Below are 17,111 nucleotides of genomic sequence, written 5' to 3' on the forward strand. Positions count from 1 at the left end.
GGCTGCGCTGGTTCCAGTTGGTTGTAATCGGGTGGGCGAGGTCCTCGGCACCACCATCTGCAGAACTCTCATCGCGACTCGGTCCAATCATGAGAATGCAGATGATTTGAGAGTCGAGGATGGGTAAAGAGGAAAGAGGGAAGAGAGAGCAAAGGCCCCCTTTTTATAGACCTTTGGCATGCGCCTCACCGCAGTTTTAAAAAAAACATTACATGCATGCCACACCGTTTTTGAGCGGGGGGTGCTGATTATGCGATATGATTAACCGGATTAATCCGGATAATAATGGGTCCTAGTGCCATTTTCAATCGCCTCCACACTATGTACAGCATGTGCAGATAAAGATAGAGCATCACGTGAGTCATGTGGTGGTCCATCCATTCAATTCGGCGCCTCACATCCTTTGAACATCACATGACTCACGTGATGCTCGATCTTTATCTGCCTGCACAAGCTGTAGGAGCGACACGAGGCAAAGGACGTGCCCTCTCATAGCAACCGACCATAGCAACAAACTCTGCACACAGCGACGACGCACTGCCAAATGGGTCACACCAAGTGCACCACCCCTTCGGCGCCTGTCTGCTGGTAGTGACGGCATACGACCACGAGGACGAACGAGAAATACACAGGCTGTCGGTGATTTTGGTTGCGGTGTCAAATCCCGGTGCTAGTTGCGTCTGCCTTCTCTTCATTGCAGAGCGTTCCACCGCTTCCCTGAAGCAGACAAACGGTGATAGCGGAACGAACACTTGCTTGAAGTGCGGCAGCGCAAGACTACGCTCCTCAGCTCAGGACCTCATTCATTCTTATAACTGAAACAAAACAACACATATAACACAACCTCTTCCAAGTTACCTTTCAATCACTTTTGTCCGAAAGGACGTTTCCTTTTTTGATTCATATTCAACATGAAGGGGCCGGATCACTCCCCTTCGGTTCCCGACATTCTGGCGCTCTTTGACACATTTCCTGTACCTTCCCAGTTGGACCTAATTGAGCTTCTTACGAGAAAAGCAGCCGCACAGTCGCCCGCACAGCATGACGGCAAGACCATCGATGAAGCTTGGGGACGGATTTCAGGCGTGCTTGAGCAAGCCCACAGAGGCCGTGGTGGGCAAAGTATTCGGACTCGCTCGCGGACACCTCCCGCGAAAGCTGAAAAGGACGGACAAATATCGATGCGAATTCCGGATGAACTACGACCGTTTGTGGAGAATTTCAGTATCTTGCATAAGAAAGAGGCCACCATGCTCTTTGCGGGATTGGAGGTGACCGCTGCATTGACGTCAAGGCATAATCGCCAGAGCTACCAATCTAATGAACGTGCACGATCGGATCAGCCGTTTGCACTCATTGAATCCCAACTTCTCACCATTTTGTTGCATGCCCCTGCTATCATCCTCCGTCCCCTTCCTGCAACCTCTGTCACATCTTCACCAGCATATACTCAATACGGGCAAACCTCCTACGAGCCTCATCACCACCGTTCACCATCCCACGATAGAATAGACCACAGATCTGCGCTTGCACAAGTGTTATCTGCATCATCTGCATTAGCGGCCCTTATCGAAGCCGTTGTCTCAACACATAATGATCGAATATTAGCTGAGTTGAATGATCAAGGCGAGCTAGAGGACTATCAGAGGATTTCGGAACAGGTTTGGGAGACAGCATCAGGCATCTTGCGCGATGTCAAAAGCTTGAAGGAGGGAGATCTCGGCAGAGATAGTTTGGAAAAGGCGAAGGTTGATTGAATAGCGGATTCCTCTGTGTCAACCATGTATACTGACATTGGTTGCATACAGGCGCTGTACGGCCGACTTATCTCAACATCGATGCAGTTTAGTCGGGCTTTGAATGCATTTGTCGATTTTGCTTGGAAGATTCTTGGAAGTGACTCTCGACGATGGCGTGTGTATTCCAGCAAATACTTCCCTGCCCAATGGTGTGCATTTTGTAACTCGTTGTCTCATTTCCTGTAGCTTTGCGGACCGACAGCGCGATTTCCTTCCTCTCTCCAAACGATGTATCGCCGGCAGATAGAGCAACTGAAGATGTCCCACCGCCTCGCGTGCTTGGGTCGCCCCTTGCAGACAGAATATCCAAGCGACTATCATGTAAGGATGTACTGTAAGACGTTTTCCCCCTGCAATGATATTCATATGTATTCGTAGTTGGAGCACGTTTGAAACGCCGACTTGCTCAATTGACGGAGCACGCACGTCCGTCATCCATGTCTAGCGATACATCTGATGATACTTCAGAATCATCACATCCAACAACTAGATTTAGCCGTCCGTCGGAAGCGACGGATGACTCTGGCCTCAAACCACCATCTACGCGACCAACCAGCTTGGACGTACCCCGTCGGGGTAAGAGTGTGGATATACCTCGTCAACCGCGGACCCGTGGCACACAGTATCCTGTGGGTAGGTCGAGCCTGGACGCATTGAGGCCAAAACTTCGATCGAGATCCAGTGGCGATATGTCGCGCAATAAATTGGAGCCTGCGCCATCGACTCTGAAAAGGTCGATATCCGCTCGTCACTCGTCTTCCTTGGATGTGCCAGTGCTGCCAGAGATCTCCTTCGGAACGGCAAAGGCTACTGAGTGGCTGAATGAAGTTTTAAGAAACGATGAGGAGGAGGTTGGTCAATATGTTTCTGTTATCAAGTTGTAGTCTTTTACTGACATATTTCTTCAGAGTGCTGGATGCCGCATATCGTCTCCGGAACACGAGCCTGAGACACGTCCTAATCACGAAATCCAAACATCGGAAGAACGTGCACCCCCGACAGTTCCCCACCAGCATCACTTTCCGCACCACCACCATTCTCGATCTCTTTCTGCATCTGCACCCATCATTCCCCCCCTTACAACACCTGCTAAGCGGCCCACTCATAGCCGAACACATTCATCATCGTCCCTTCCTTCGACAAGAGTGCAACTCCTCCAAGCCGAAGACTGGAAAGTCAGACTACCTACCGATGCTGGACAGAGTTACGAAGGAGGGCATTCAGATCGATGGTCTAGAATGATGGAGAGTGTGGTTGGGGTGGCCGAGGGAGAAACGGGGGAAAATGGCCGACAGGAATGGAAAGATGGGATGGAGAAGAAGCCAGGGCTGGCAGTAGATGTCGAGAAGATCGACGATGGAGCCGATGGAAACAACCGCTTTGAGAGGTTGGTCAGCACAACAGACAACATAGACGGCAGTGCCCAGAAGATAACGTCATTTGGGTTTTTTTTTAGTTTGAAAAAACTTGGTTTCAAAGCTGCACAACGGATTCCTACGTATGACAGCCAGGTGCGTGCGTGACGGTGCCAGTTTTCAGTTTTCGCATCCATCCAGCAGCGGGAAATAGTAACGTCGTCTTCACAGGGCAATCGGATTGGCATACTGGACCATGGTCGGTTCCTTTCTGGCACAGGTAGGATTTCTCATGACCCTCCTAGTCGTTATCGGAAACTGATAATTGTGATATATAGATGAAGCAGGGGACGCCAATGCGACCGAGTTCATTTCCGTGCGAGGAAACCTTCTTCATCTTAGCGAAGATGATCGAGATGTCCTCGTGATGGAGATGGTGAATGGTAAATTACAGATTGTGGCCGGAACGGTGGAAAAATTGGTGCTGAGATTAGCAGATGAGAATGGACAAGGTGATTGTTTTTCCACTTTCACCAAAGATGGTGATGATACATGAAAACACCCATAATGCTGACCCACTGCTACCAGATATGGACTTTGTTGACATGTTTATCCAGACACATCCCTTCTATCTGTCATCTCGGGATCTCTTGAGCAACCTCATCATGAGGTATTATTGCGAGGTTTCCGAGGATACCAGTGCTGAAGAGCTCGAGTACTTTGCCAAGTGGCAAAGACCTATACGCACCAAGTACGTTGCAAACGTCATTGTCATGGAGAAGATGCGGTTGGTAAACTGACATTTTCAATCTGATGATAGAGTATTATCTGTTCTCGCTCGATGGGTTAAGCTGAGATTTGAAGATTTCGAAGGGGATGGCAAGCTTCGGGAAGGATTTGAGGATTTTTTGGCGGAAATCGAATCAGGAGGAGACAGCTTCCAGACTGAAGTGGAAAGAATTCGTCGTGTCGCGGCCGTTCAGGTACTTTTTATTCTGCTTAGTTGGAAGATGCTGTATGTAACTGAGCAAGCCCCAATGTTAGGCTATGTCGATATGTGCGCGGACAAAACAAGCCCCGTTCTCGGCGCACGTTCGCATTGAACAATCCAGTTCAAATCCTTTCCCGACTCACATCTCTCAACCGCTCGCTGAGTCGTCTCCTCTGTTAATGTTTGAAGCGAAGGACGTGGCACGATATTTAACATTGGCCGATGCACGAGCGTTTAAAAGTATCACTATGTGCGATTTTGTTGGAAAATTGAGACGAGGGTCGAGTTCCAGTGGAAGGATTGACTGGTTTGCGGGACGCGCTAATATGGTAATATCGTCTTTCCTTGGCTGTATATTATCGAAGTTGGTCTATTTTACTTATGGGATTTCTGTGTCGTTGCGTGGTTCCGAACAGATTCGAAATTGGGTTGCGCTGGAACTATGCACACTCTTTCCCCGCAAACCTCGCCGCAAGCTTCTGGAGAAGTTCATTGCTATCGCCTGGTATTGTCGTACCCAGCGCAATTTCCACACCTCCCTTTTCATCCTGTCCGGTCTTCATTCGCCTGCTGTGCAGCGCCTCAAGAAGACTTGGGATGGCCTCTCAAGTTCTACGCTTGAGAAAATGCGATCTTTGGAACGGTTGATGGACCTCAGCGGTAACATGCGCGAACTTCGACGAGCTGTGGAGGAAGAAGCAGAAGGAGGCGTTGTTCCTTTTTTACCTGTCGTTATGAAGGATGCCACCTTTGTGGTCGAAGGAAATCCAGAATTCATAGCTCCTACCACACTTCACCCCACCGATGCATCCCAATCGTCATTGCAAGAAGATGGCAATGATGATGACCGAGCCTCGTCTGATCCGACATTAATCAATTTTGACAAATACCGTACTCTCACCCGCATCCTGGGTCGTTACATGTCCTCTGTCCGCGCGCACATGTGGATCGATCCCACAAGTCCAGCTGAGGGACTGCAGATTATAACCAACGTTGTAGAATCTCGGCTCCGGTTTGCGGACGATGAAGGGGTTGGACGCGGAGAAGGGTATTGTATGCGATGGGCTTGGGAATGTTCCGGAAGATGTGCTGGAGAGGACGAATGATCATATTTACCCTCATTGATACTGTCACGAAGAAAAGATCCGTCAGATAGAACGTGATAGATTGTCAGCGGACGAGTTCGTAGTTATTTTTGTGTAATGTAGATCATTGGTTTCGAATTGTTCCTTCTAGTAAAGAATACTGTAAATTACTGTCAAGAGTTGTGTGTGTTTTTTCATCGACAGCAATCTGTTGAAGTTGAAGCGCTTGAAACATTCATTACCCGGTCACGTGGCTATATCATGAAAGCGACCTGGGACCGCAACTGCCACCGTGGAGTGAAATCTGACCTCACAGACCTTCCTTTTGCGCGACCCGGACGACAGAGAGGGAAGGACATTCCTAATATAGTCGAAGGGGGAAGTCAAGAGCAGGACTTGGTCCGTACCTTCGGAGTATTACCTTCGACACTCTACCGCCATTGTTTTCACTATGTCTCAGCCAAGATCACGAGTGTCATGTCGAAAAGGGCCTCTCTTGAGATGGCGTTCCACTGGTATGATCATGCATCTCCACCTTGGGTATTTTCTTTTAACTAACAGTAATCCAGTAGCTTCTATTTTTATTCTGTTAATTTTCTGTCTGCATTTTGTGGCGGGAACACCCAAAAATGCACCCTCTAATGACCTAATGGTAAGGTGCATTGAGAAACTGTACAGAAACTTCCTGGGCGTGCCGGCAGGCAAGATTTGCACCGAGGAATTAACTTGAAAATCTTGTTCAAGAATGTTCCTGAACCGCCCGCGGAGGAGCAACACCTTCCTGGTGGGAAGTCGGAAGACCCACTTGATGTATCGCCCCCGCCAGCTGAAGGTAGTGTTAATCTCCCTTTTTCAGGGCTAGATCAAAATAACACGCTGTACTTATGTTTCCGGCCACGTTCAGACGAGCGCAGCGACAAGCTTTACCAAGATACGATCCGACATCTGTCAGCAATAGCACGAAAGCGTGGCCTGCGTTCCTCGAATGCGGAAACCCGGGACCTCCTTTATATTCTGACCCGATTGATCACGCGAAGCATTCTGCCAAGACCACTTAGTGATCGACTAGAAAATCTGCGTCGGCGACATGGACCAGCGGAAGAAGATCTGGGGGCCTTGCCGATAGAAAGTGAACAGGAATTGGATAGTATACCGGTGATAGAGGAGGGAGATGAACCTGCAGTTAAAAGGATAAAGGCAACCCAAATTTTACGCAAGTTGGGATATGACGAAGGGCATCAGGATTCCTTAGCTACACTGGGTGACATGTTCCTGGTATGTATGGCGATGTTATGATCCATAAATGGGCACCTTTCCGACTTGTGTGTTGGGTTATCTAGTACGGTAAATATTCCCATCCCCGAAATACGACCGAGGCATTCAAGCACTATCATACTCTGGCTCGAAAACATGGCAGCGCAATTGGTCAACGAACAGTAGGACTTATGTACGCTACGGGAGTAGGCGTCGATAGAGATTATGCAAAGGTAAATACCGCAGATATGATACATTGCTGAATGGGAAGTTAACGTGAGGAAATTCCCCAGGCTTTGCTCTATTTAAGTTTTGCTGCATTAGCAGATGACACCATTGCAGAACAGGCACTTGGGTATTGGCATTGGGCTGGTATCGCTACCACGAAGAGCTGCGACGATGCCTCGTTTTATTTCAAGCGGGTTGCTGAAAAAGCCGTTGAAAAGTTCAGATCCGGTCCACCACTCGGTTTGGCAATGCCCCTCCCAAAGCTCCGTCTCCCAGATCAGGAGGGTGGTGTCTATGGTTATGGAGCCAGCGGACCTGGCGATCCGAATGTGCCTACACGTGGACAGGGTGGTCAGAATGGTGCTTTGACAACGGAAGATATTCTGCAGTATTACCGACTGCAGGCTGACGCTGGCGATCCACTCGCACAGGTCTGTTACAATATGTGAAAGTCGACATATTGATGGCGATGTATTGATGTATTATATAGCTTTTGATAGGAAAGCTGTTTTACTTGGGGACCAACAACGTGAAGCAGAATTTTCGAAAAGCGATGGAGTACTTTCTAGCTGCTGCCTCTAAGCATCCAGGATTGGAGGCGGTTCGAGCGCCTGATGCCACGGAAGGTATAAAACAAGCTGCCTCTGCTTCCGCGCAGGCGATGGGATTGTTGGGGCAGATGTATTGGCGTGGTGAAGGCGTAGAACAGGATAATGCAACCGCTCGTCAGTGGTTTGAGCGTGGTGCAATTGATGACAACGCCGCGTGTCTGCATGCCCTTGGCGTTATGAACATGGAGGGGATTGCGGGTCCCAAGGTGAGCCCGTACGGCTGTTATCATTGAAGATGCTTAGTTTAGACCTTGACGCCTTTGCCACATGTCCGTAGGACCCTAGTAAAGGATTTAAATTTATCCAACAAGCGGCACATAAGGAGAATCCGGATGCCCAAGCCTACCTGGGTGAGCTGTATCTCGGTATGTCACAGGAACGATTTTTTACGTTGCATGGAGATGTCATCTAAATGGGTTCGCATAGGCTATGGAAAGAAGGAGTATCAAAATGCTCTGAAGTGGCTTCAACAGGCTTCTTCCCGCGGGCACATCGTTGCGTTATACAACCTTGCGAATATGTACACTGAAGGATTGGGTGTTGCACTGCCTAACTGTGACGTTGGGGTCCGGGTAAGTCTTGGGAGCGGGCACTGAGTGACCTTGGATTGTTCTTGCTAATGTGTCGTTGTCCAGCTGTATAAGAGCGTTGCCGAAAAGGGCGATTGGCACGACCCAATTGTACATCAGGCTCAGGCAGATTTGAATGCAGGAGATATGGAAGGAGCATTCTTACGGTATCTGTTCGCTGCCGAGAGAGGGTACGAGATTGCACAGACCAATGCCGCGTGGATGCTGGATCGAGGTGCGAATAAAGTAGTGCCAATATCAATCAGATGTCCTTGCTGAAGATCTATTTTCAACAGGAATGTATTCTCCTTCACACTCTCGTATCTACCGGGAGAAGCAAGATCCGTACAAGACAGCCTTGTACCTATGGAACCGGGCAGCAAATCAAGGAAATGTCAATGCGAGGGTGAAAATGGGGGATTACTACTATTACGGATTAGGTACGACACCAGATCCCGCAAATGAGGAGTCAGAGGCCCCAAAGGGGAGCCAAGAAGAGACGTCTCTACTATCGCGATTACTTGGAACTGGGCTCAGAGGAAAAGGAGATCCGGAGCGGGCGGCAATATATTACCAAGTTGCAGCAGATAAGGAATGGAGTAGTATTGCAATGTGGAATCTGGGGTGGATGCATGAGACCGGAATTGGAGTCCAGAAGGTACAATTGCCATTTACTGTTTGGGTCATTTCGTTAAGCTTAAACTCTTGAGCATGCAGGATTATCACCTGGCGAAACGTAATTACGATATGTGCCTTGATACAAACCCAGAGGCGTATCTCCCAGTGAACCTTGCTTTGGTCAAGCTTCGAATCAAAATACTCTGGGATGAACTATTGAGGAGACGCACCTCCAGTGACTCGTCATCATCTCGTCCTGATGAGACATTGGCAGCAGAAAAATCGGAAAAGCGGGATAAAGAATCTTGGAGACAGGCAGAGGCTCCACTGGGACTCATGAGAGATGAAGATAACAATGAATTTTGGGAGTTTGAGCATGTGCCCCCCACGGAAGGGGATGTAGCGGAAACGATAGGAATATTGGTACTCTGTGCTGTTGCAGCTGGATTGGTCCTGTGGCGACAGGGTGTGTTGAGGAGGGTGGCAGAGCAAGCTCCGCCTGTGGGAGCTGTTAGGGAGGGGGATCGAAGACAAGAACAAGAGCATGAAGGAGGGCTTGGACGATGAGTGTAGTTCAGAATGTTTCCTCTAAAATTTCATGAATTGCTATGATTTGCACTTGTAAATAGTCATTTTTTGCTGCACTGTTTTCAAAATGCAGAGACCGACGGCCCATAGACTGCGTCCCATCCTACAATCACTGGATCTTTCTTTTGTATGGCCAGACAGCGCTTATGCAAGGTCGAACAGGAAAGGTCCAAAGCAGTTGCCGCCATGACTTTTTGGTTTTCACAACTGGTTTGTGCACCTTCCCTGTCCGACCTTTCAGAGCGCAGTAGACGGATATTGAGCTGGAGGAAATGGAGCGTCGGTCGCCCTTTTATGCACTTTGCGGGCTAGGGTGTCTTCGTCCAAGGGGCCTTGAGCGGAGTTTCCTCCATGGAATATGATCAGGGATCACCCCGTGCTTGTCGTTGTTCAACGTGCCGCGGTGAAAGGAGGTTGTTGTTCAGTATCTCCATGGTAAATTCCGCAGCGGAGAAGATTCCCAACTTTGGGGGATGGATGCCCTTTGCCTGTTGCTGCACCGTTGCACGCCAGGGGATCAAGGGCAAGGGAGAACGATGACGGCGATATTCGCGAACGCCCAAAGGTGTTTAGGAAGCCTTTCAATGGTTTGTAAGCACATGAACGGAGAGCCTGGAATTTGACATCCCACCTCCCCTTGCTTAATGGCCATATGGTGGGTATATCGAACAGAAAGAACACTGTCAGTTTGATATTACATAATCGATAATCGATGAGTCAGGCACGATATGCCACTTCACCCCACTCCAAGATCTACGAATTGCCCTCTGATTGTGACCGTTGACGAGGTACGACATGACCTTGCAGAAAGGAACTAGAGCCAAGAATTCTCTAGGAGCATTGCCAGAAGATCTTGTAGAGGAAATACTGCACGTGGGTCATGCATTGTCGGATTCTGACTCCTGGCGAATAGTTGGCATCAACCAGTTCTTGCAATAGTTTGTCGAACCAAAGGATATTGCGGGGTTCTGCTCCGTATCAAAAGTATGGGAAAAGCTATGTAATGATAATAGGTTGTGGAAGAAAAACGTCATCGCCCATGGGTAAGTGGATGCCCAGTCCTTTTACCAGGCTGGTGCTGACAGAGTATAAATATTCCCAACACAGTTGGAAGTGGTGGAATAGCCCCCCTATCGACCCACCGTCATGGAAAAAGATCTATATGCATAGGACCGTAACGGATCGTGTTGTACTTGAACATTTGCAAAACGTATTGGACAGTCCGCGTGGAAGAATCGCCAATATGCTGAAAATTGCACAACATGGATCAGATGCCGTGGATGTACTTATTGGGACGATTGATGAGAAAAAGAAGGTAAACTAGGGCTGGTATTAGGTCATAAAATCAGCAGCGCTTAGACTTTCCGATTGCTATCGCTCAGGACCATCTTACGCGAACATATTACGCTCGCAAAATATTACGATTGCTCAGCAGACAATGGGTGGTCTCGCAGTGGCGCTTACTTATGCCAATGTTGGGTTCGTTCCATGCGCAGCACATCCAAACTCGTCACTCAACTGCTTGTTCCATTGCGGGTGTACGACCTACCACATATGCCCCACCCTTTCCGCTCGAATATGGTGCCTTCCTCCTGTCTAAATTCCATAGCTACACATTGGATGTAGCAGATGTCATGGGACAACTTGACGCACTAGCAGATGAAGCCAGACTGCATGTTATAGATCCTGGTTCGACGGGCTCTGGTATTGAAACGCGGGCAAGACAACTCTACGATTTTCTCTTCGTTGTAAAAGGGTTTACCGGTGCCGTTCAGGATTACTATAATGTGGAGAACTCCTTAATTGACAAGGTAACTAGAATAGCTGAAGCGGCCATGCTGATGACGCTTATAACGGCTTACAGGTGCTATCCCGGCGAAAAGGAATACCGATCACTTTGGCCTTATTGTACCATGCGGTGGGACGTCGTTTGGGACTCCAGATTGACATGATTGGGTTTCCTCAACATTTTCTGGCGCGTATTGTAACAGAGGATGGAAGCCAATGGTTTGTGGACTGTTTTCAACAGGGACGCAACGGGGGATTTCGTACGAGAGAAGAGTGTATAGACTTGCTCTCGGATATGCGACTGGTGACCCGAGAGGAATACCTGTCTCCTACAACAGATCAGGATTTTTATACACGGGTAAGGTTCTGAAATCTGGGTGGTCAAACCTTCAGGGACCCTGGTCAAATCCTGTGTTCGTTGCTCTGCTAGATTTGAGCTAATAAGCCGTTCGCATGCTCCTGCCCAGATGGCGTCCAACATTGTTGCAGCGGTTCATCACGCGCCGGATCTTGAACAATCTACAGACATACATATTCACGCTTACGGAGCAATGATTGTTCTTCTGTTACTTTCCGGAGACCATACCCAAATCAGCACTCGCCATCCACATCGGCGGATTTTGTATGGCATTCTACGCGCTGATGTACCCGAAGATGTATGGTTTGCCGAGGCTGATTTGGCTATGCTGAGAGCCAGACAAACTACTGGTGACTCTGGAATGCGCGGGACGCAGGCAACCTTGGAGATTGCAGCTTTAGAGAATGAGGTGGCAGAAATTTGGACCGTGGATGGCGCTAGTGCCCCTCAAAACGTTAAACGGCGGGATCCAGACATGGGTCGAGGATCGGGTTCTTCGAAGAGGATTCCGCGGTTTCATGTGGGCGAGACCTTTAGTCATTCGCGCTATCATTATAGTGGGGTGATGTATGTATGCCAATCGTGGTTTATTTTTTTTTTTTGATTGTCTCACCGCCTCATTTCCTGACGTCGCTGTTAGCTATGGTTGGGACTTGGTTTGCTCAGCGGACGAGGAATGGATATTACGCATGGGAGTTGACAGGTGCGTAGATTGCGCCTCTCTTGTGTCCCCCTGATCTTGCTCTCAAATGTCTTCAAATCTCATCGTATTGTAGGCTGGAGCACGGAAGACGGCAGCCGTTTTACAATGTTTTTGCCCTTGGACCCGACGGAGCTCGAACGTATCGTTATGTTGCAGAGCAAAATATCATTCCGGGAAATGGTGATCCTGCAATGTTCCTGGCCCATGAAGAAATTGGAAAGTGGTTTGAAAGGTGGGATAATGAAAGAATGGTATTTGTTCCAAACAAGGAGTTGAGGGAAGAATATCCAGATGATTTGGGTCCGCGTGGAGCGGAAGCGCAATAGCGTCAGCAAGCGCGATGCGCAGCAATTTCATGTAACCATATTTGTGCAAATGAATGGGCGTTCGGGGAAGATTTTCCCAAAGCCTCGTTGTTAAACCTGCCAACGTTGTAGAAAGCTTAAAAGACAGTTCTTGGCAATGAAATGCTTCACGACCTCAATAGATTCGCTATGCCTGTGAGATTGCATTCTCCTTTGTATACCCTCATAGTGGTCTTCACATGGTGGGCTGCTTTCACACTCAAACCTGTGCAAGCTGAAAGTGATGCGTCCGAGGTCAACCTAGGTATACAGTTTTGCGACCCTATAATAGGGTAGAAGTGTCTCGCCGGTGGCTTACATTTGAAAACATTCCTCCTGCAGGTCCTATTGGTGTCCTACCCGTTTGGCTAGTTATCATCATAGCCATTATTCTTGCTGCTCTCGTGAGCGGCTTTGGCTATCTTCTTTGGAGACGATATCGCGGCGACAGGGTGGACCCGGAGATTGGGTTGAGCCGATTTCGAGAAAGTGGCAACTGGAAAAAAAGATGGAGCCGTGCTGTCAAACCATCCCCCAGCAGTCCCTTCCGTGCTGGAACCATACTAGGCGGCGATCCAGTTGATGGCGGCCGTGGCGAGTCTTCACACGGGAAGAGCCAGATCCGGATTGGAAGTGCAAAGTTGGGGAAGGCGAATGGTGAGGTGCATTCTGAAACTGGTCCTGCAAAGCCCTCGGACTCTCTATCGCGCGGAAGATCGCGACGTAGACGGAGTCTGGAAAGGGCAGCTTCGCGGAAAGGGGCACCTCAAGGTGGGGAAGTGACCTCCCCGGCTTACTTGCAGCGCCAGAGGACTGCTGCTTCCTCCCATGGTATGTCTGACAGGGACATAGCGCTTGTGGCGGCCACTACAAATTTTAGAGATTCTACCGAGACCCTGGAGCCCGATGAGGATATTTTGTCTATGATGAAGGCGAGCGGCCGTGGTGATTTGGGACTTGGATCCGGATTTGTTGATTTGCCTACTGCATCCGTCGTCGCAATCGAGGAAGAGAAGATCGAAGTTTCAGCAACTATGAGATCGGCTCGTACAGGTGCGGATGGCTTGACTCGCTCTAACACGAGCAAGTCGAATATTTCTCGGAAAGATACAAAGCGCGCATCCTCGCGACGACGAGGCGGTAACGACATATCCCTGCGGGGATCTCCACCTAATGGAGAAGGATATCTTTCTTCAAGCGGAACCGATGGACGCAACGACCTCATCCTCCCACCAGCCGCTCACTCGACAGGTCGGGAACGCACTTTTGATGGGGAGGACCTCGTGAGGAGCCGATCAGCAGGACGAGAAGAGCGCCATGAACGGTCCTCTCGAGCCAGATCGTCATCTCGATCTCGTACTACATATCGAGGTGACCGGGTTGCTCGCGACGCTCGAGACGACAGTACTACTGACGAATATGAAGCAGATCGCTCAAGACAAAGGCAACGCAGCATGCGTAAAGGTGCGCGTGGACACAGCAACCCACGAGAAGAATCTGCAATGGAAGAAAATGAAGCGGATCGCTCAAGACGCAGAGGCACTTCCCGTTCGCGTACACGGAACCGTTCCTCGTCTCGTGCAGGTCGCCCACGTGTTCATGGACAGTCCAGTGATTCGGAGGGTAGCGATTCGAAATTACCCATACAGCGTTCTGTAAACCGCCACAGATCATTATATGAATCCGAGTCTCAGTGCCGATCCTCCAGTGTTGATCCATCAAGGAGAAGGACAGGGACAGGCAAGAAGGCAGCGTCCCGATCTCAGTCAATAGCGCCACAACGAAATAGACGTCGACACGGGGACCAATTAGCAGGAGATGATACTCCTCTTGCTACCGTTGCCTTGCAAGTGTTGCAGCAGAATTTGACTAGGGACCCTTCCCGAGGACGAGCTAGAGAACATAGCGGAAGGGAGCGATACAATGGAAGTGGGCGACCGACATCGACGTCTACCGAGGTGTTGGTGATTGATTGAGTGGCATAGAAAGAGTACAATGGAGAGCTTTGCATTGGCGGAATGATGCCGCGAAGAAAATATAGAGATTGATAGATGGTGTTTGAATCTATACGGAGCAGGAAATATGATACATTGGGGCTGTGCGAGATAGCTTTAGGCACATTTAGACACAGGATAGAAATCCTAGATGAAACAAAAAAAAACTATTCCCTACACCCAAAATCGCTTTTCACAGTCTAGGCCTAACAAGTCTTTGCACGACATCTAACACCCCCTCATCTTCGATGGTGGCGGGAACCACCACTTTCCTTCCCTCAACAATGTCCCTCAAAGATCTTCTCAATATTTTACCCGACCGTGTTTTTGGCAGTTTTGGGACGATATAAATTTCTTTTAATGAGGCGATAGGACCTAGGGAGGTTCTGATACGGGTTTGGAGTACTTTTGGTAGAGACTCATGCAGCGAATGTGAGTTTGCAATTTGAACGACGAACTGGATATTCAGAAACGAGGTAAATATCAACAAAGGACATCTAAAGGCATTAACTCACTTTGTACTTACCCCGACAGGAACCTGCCCCTTCATGTCGTCCTTCACCCCTACAACAGCACATTCCGCAACGTCTGGATGTGCCGCCAGCACTTCTTCCATGCTCCCAGTGCTGAGACGGTGTCCAGCTACGTTAATGACATCGTCTGTGCGGGACATGATGGATATGTACCCATCGTCATCAATGAACCCGGCATCTGTCAAATCGAAATACCCGTCAAACTTGTCCAGATATTTCCAAAACCCGGCAGGGTTCTTCCACAGTGATGAAAAGCAGCCCGGTGGAAGAGGTAGTTTGACAACTACCGCCCCCAGGGTGTTGCGAGTAACCTCTTGTTTGGTCGAGGCATCAAGGACACGGACGTCGTAACCGGGTATGGCTGGGCCTGCTGACCCTGCCCGTGTTGGGGTTGGCTTTCCGGGGAGACAGCACGCAGCTGCAAGCGGCCATCCAGTTTCGGTTTGCCAGTAATTATCGCTGTACGAGACTGTCTGTAATTAATCAAGGGATGCCAAATGAGCCGAAAGAGATAGCACTAACCGAATTGGGACGCCAAGGACTTTTTCAAAGTGGCGCACCGTCTCTGGATCTGATCGTTCGCCTGCCAAGAACAAGCTCCGGAGAGAGGAAATATCATGTCGCTTCAACAATGCTCCAGTCGGATCTTCTCTCTGTCATCGCATCATAAACATCAAATCACGCAGCTGCAATTCCTACGTTCAAAAATATGCCCACCTTAATAGCCCTAACGGCAGTTGGCGCAGTGAACAGTACATTCACCTTCCATTCATTCACGATTCGCCAAAAGGCACCCGCGTCAGGTGTTCCAACCGGCTTTCCTTCGTAAAGGATAGTAGTGCATCCATGCAGTAATGGACCATAGACAATATAGCTATGGCCAACAACCCATCTGCCAACATTTTATCAATTGCAGATTAAAAGTAGTGAGGCAACGGTACGGCATACCCTATGTCACTGGCGGCAAAGAAGACATCTCCAGGTGAAACTCCAAAGACGTTTTGCATGGACCAGGTTAAAGCCACGGCCTATCGAGTAGTATTAGTCATTGGGTGTGATCGCTTACAACACTAGCAATCGTACGAACATGACCCGCGTTGTCTCGTACTACTCCCTGCGGTAAGTTGATGTCAGACGCAAACCCGAGCCATGAGCATGAGACAGAAATCGTACCTTTGGTACACCAGTACTCCCTGACGTATAAATGACATACAAAGGATCATCCCCTTTTAGGACTTTCCATCCAGCTCTCCGTCCCTCCCTCCGCGCCTTGCAAACCTCCTCATCCCAATCCAACATCCCCGCCAGCTCCGCGCGATACTCGGGTCGCTGGAGAAGGATCGTTGCAGACGGCTTATATGATGTGAGCGTGAGCGCTTCTTGAAGTAGCGGTCTTCTCGGTATTAGAGTACAGCGTACTGAAAACAGAGGACAACTGCAGGAACCACTCACTGGTAAGCAACGATCCTTGCTGGTTCTATACCACAGGATGCAGTAAGGATGACTTCCGGTTGGCAATCTGTTATGCGTTTCGCTCTAAACACAGCATAAGAACCGACGCTTATCAATCGCGGACTTGATATTTCGCATCAACATACTTGTAACACTTACAGTTCTCCAGCTGCAAATCCGCCAAAGACAACGGAATGCACTGCGCCCAACCTTGCACAAGCCAACATGCCAATGACAGCTTGAGGCACCATGGGCATATAAATCAATACGACCGTTCCCTTTCCAACTCCAGCCCCTTCCAAAACGGCAGCAAACACTTCGACTTCGTCCAACAAGTCTCCATACGTATATGTTTTCTTTGTACCAGTCACGGCCGAATCGTAAATTAAAGCTGGTCGTGAGCCATGGCCGCTTTCTATATGGCGGTCAAGTGCATTGTAACATGTATTCAACTTTTACGTGCGTCAAGTTCTGCGTATATTTGACACATGCTAGGAAAAACCATATTACTACCTCGCTCCCTGCAAACCACTGCCAATTCACTCCGCGTTCAGGCGTGCATTTTTCCGCCGTTTTTTGGAAGATTTGGTCCGGCTTGCGGTACCAAGTTATGGCATTGGCGGCGGCTGACCAGAATGCTGTTGGTTCACGAAGAGAGTGAGCGTGCAGATGTGCTTGGAGATGGGTTGGCATTCTATCCAAGTTTCTGGTTTTTTACGACTGACAAGTAATAGGCGATAATAACCGTAGTCAACTATGCTCTGGTTGCTCACACGCTGAACCCATTACTTGCTACAACTCGTCGAGACAAACCCGCGATCAGTACCGGTCTGACTCAGCA

General features: G+C 49.1%; 5 protein-coding genes across 6 annotated transcripts; 4 read left to right on the plus strand and 1 right to left on the minus strand.

Moving 5' to 3' along the window:
• The first annotated feature begins 555 nt into the window (after nucleotides 1-555).
• SPPG_05870 (uncharacterized protein) lies at nucleotides 556-5,409 on the plus strand. Its single transcript, XM_016754075.1, has 12 exons — nucleotides 556-1,748; nucleotides 1,809-1,914; nucleotides 1,986-2,120; nucleotides 2,178-2,650; nucleotides 2,708-3,186; nucleotides 3,256-3,310; nucleotides 3,386-3,434; nucleotides 3,493-3,666; nucleotides 3,743-3,905; nucleotides 3,975-4,137; nucleotides 4,199-4,474; nucleotides 4,562-5,409. The coding sequence occupies exons 1-12, from the start codon at nucleotides 912-914 to the stop codon at nucleotides 5,249-5,251; spliced, it is 3,600 nt and encodes a 1,199-aa protein (XP_016606945.1). The 5' UTR covers nucleotides 556-911; the 3' UTR covers nucleotides 5,252-5,409.
• Nucleotides 5,410-5,525: 116 nt separating this feature from the next.
• On the plus strand, nucleotides 5,526-9,182 carry SPPG_05871. 2 transcript variants are annotated; one of them, XM_016754077.1, is made up of 12 exons: nucleotides 5,526-5,745; nucleotides 5,800-5,882; nucleotides 5,975-6,062; nucleotides 6,135-6,505; nucleotides 6,571-6,717; nucleotides 6,778-7,143; nucleotides 7,203-7,529; nucleotides 7,601-7,688; nucleotides 7,750-7,895; nucleotides 7,959-8,127; nucleotides 8,189-8,550; nucleotides 8,610-9,182. In XM_016754077.1, the coding sequence occupies exons 1-12, from the start codon at nucleotides 5,682-5,684 to the stop codon at nucleotides 9,075-9,077; spliced, it is 2,679 nt and encodes an 892-aa protein (XP_016606947.1). In that variant the 5' UTR covers nucleotides 5,526-5,681; the 3' UTR covers nucleotides 9,078-9,182. The 2 variants fall into 2 exon arrangements, with proteins under 2 accessions (XP_016606947.1, XP_016606946.1); XM_016754076.1 differs by having other exon boundaries at nucleotides 5,803-5,882.
• A 711-nt stretch (nucleotides 9,183-9,893) lies between these two features.
• SPPG_05872 (hemimethylated DNA binding domain-containing protein) lies at nucleotides 9,894-12,273 on the plus strand (the record flags this gene model as incomplete). Its single annotated transcript, XM_016754078.1, has 8 exons — nucleotides 9,894-9,971; nucleotides 10,038-10,141; nucleotides 10,206-10,413; nucleotides 10,481-10,909; nucleotides 10,963-11,244; nucleotides 11,354-11,811; nucleotides 11,885-11,947; nucleotides 12,021-12,273. The coding sequence occupies 8 exons, from the start codon at nucleotides 9,894-9,896 to the stop codon at nucleotides 12,271-12,273; spliced, it is 1,875 nt and encodes a 624-aa protein (XP_016606948.1).
• A 168-nt stretch (nucleotides 12,274-12,441) lies between these two features.
• On the plus strand, nucleotides 12,442-14,267 carry SPPG_05873 (uncharacterized protein; the record flags this gene model as incomplete). The annotated part of the gene is made up of 2 exons (XM_016754079.1): nucleotides 12,442-12,556; nucleotides 12,634-14,267. 2 exons carry the CDS (start codon nucleotides 12,442-12,444, stop codon nucleotides 14,265-14,267), a joined length of 1,749 nt encoding a protein of 582 aa, XP_016606949.1.
• Nucleotides 14,268-14,313: 46 nt separating this feature from the next.
• Nucleotides 14,314-17,075, minus strand: SPPG_05874 (uncharacterized protein). Its single transcript, XM_016754080.1, has 10 exons — nucleotides 16,784-17,075; nucleotides 16,430-16,722; nucleotides 16,271-16,354; nucleotides 15,992-16,211; nucleotides 15,906-15,932; nucleotides 15,767-15,846; nucleotides 15,536-15,710; nucleotides 15,341-15,471; nucleotides 14,812-15,277; nucleotides 14,314-14,742 (listed from the first exon to the last, which is right to left on the minus strand). The coding sequence occupies exons 1-10, from the start codon at nucleotides 16,961-16,963 to the stop codon at nucleotides 14,479-14,481; spliced, it is 1,920 nt and encodes a 639-aa protein (XP_016606950.1). The 5' UTR covers nucleotides 16,964-17,075; the 3' UTR covers nucleotides 14,314-14,478.
• Nucleotides 17,076-17,111: the final 36 nt, after the last annotated feature.

Source organism: Spizellomyces punctatus, assembly GCF_000182565.1.
Source record: "Spizellomyces punctatus DAOM BR117 chromosome Unknown supercont1.10, whole genome shotgun sequence".
Lineage (NCBI taxonomy): Eukaryota > Fungi > Chytridiomycota > Chytridiomycetes > Spizellomycetales > Spizellomycetaceae > Spizellomyces > Spizellomyces punctatus.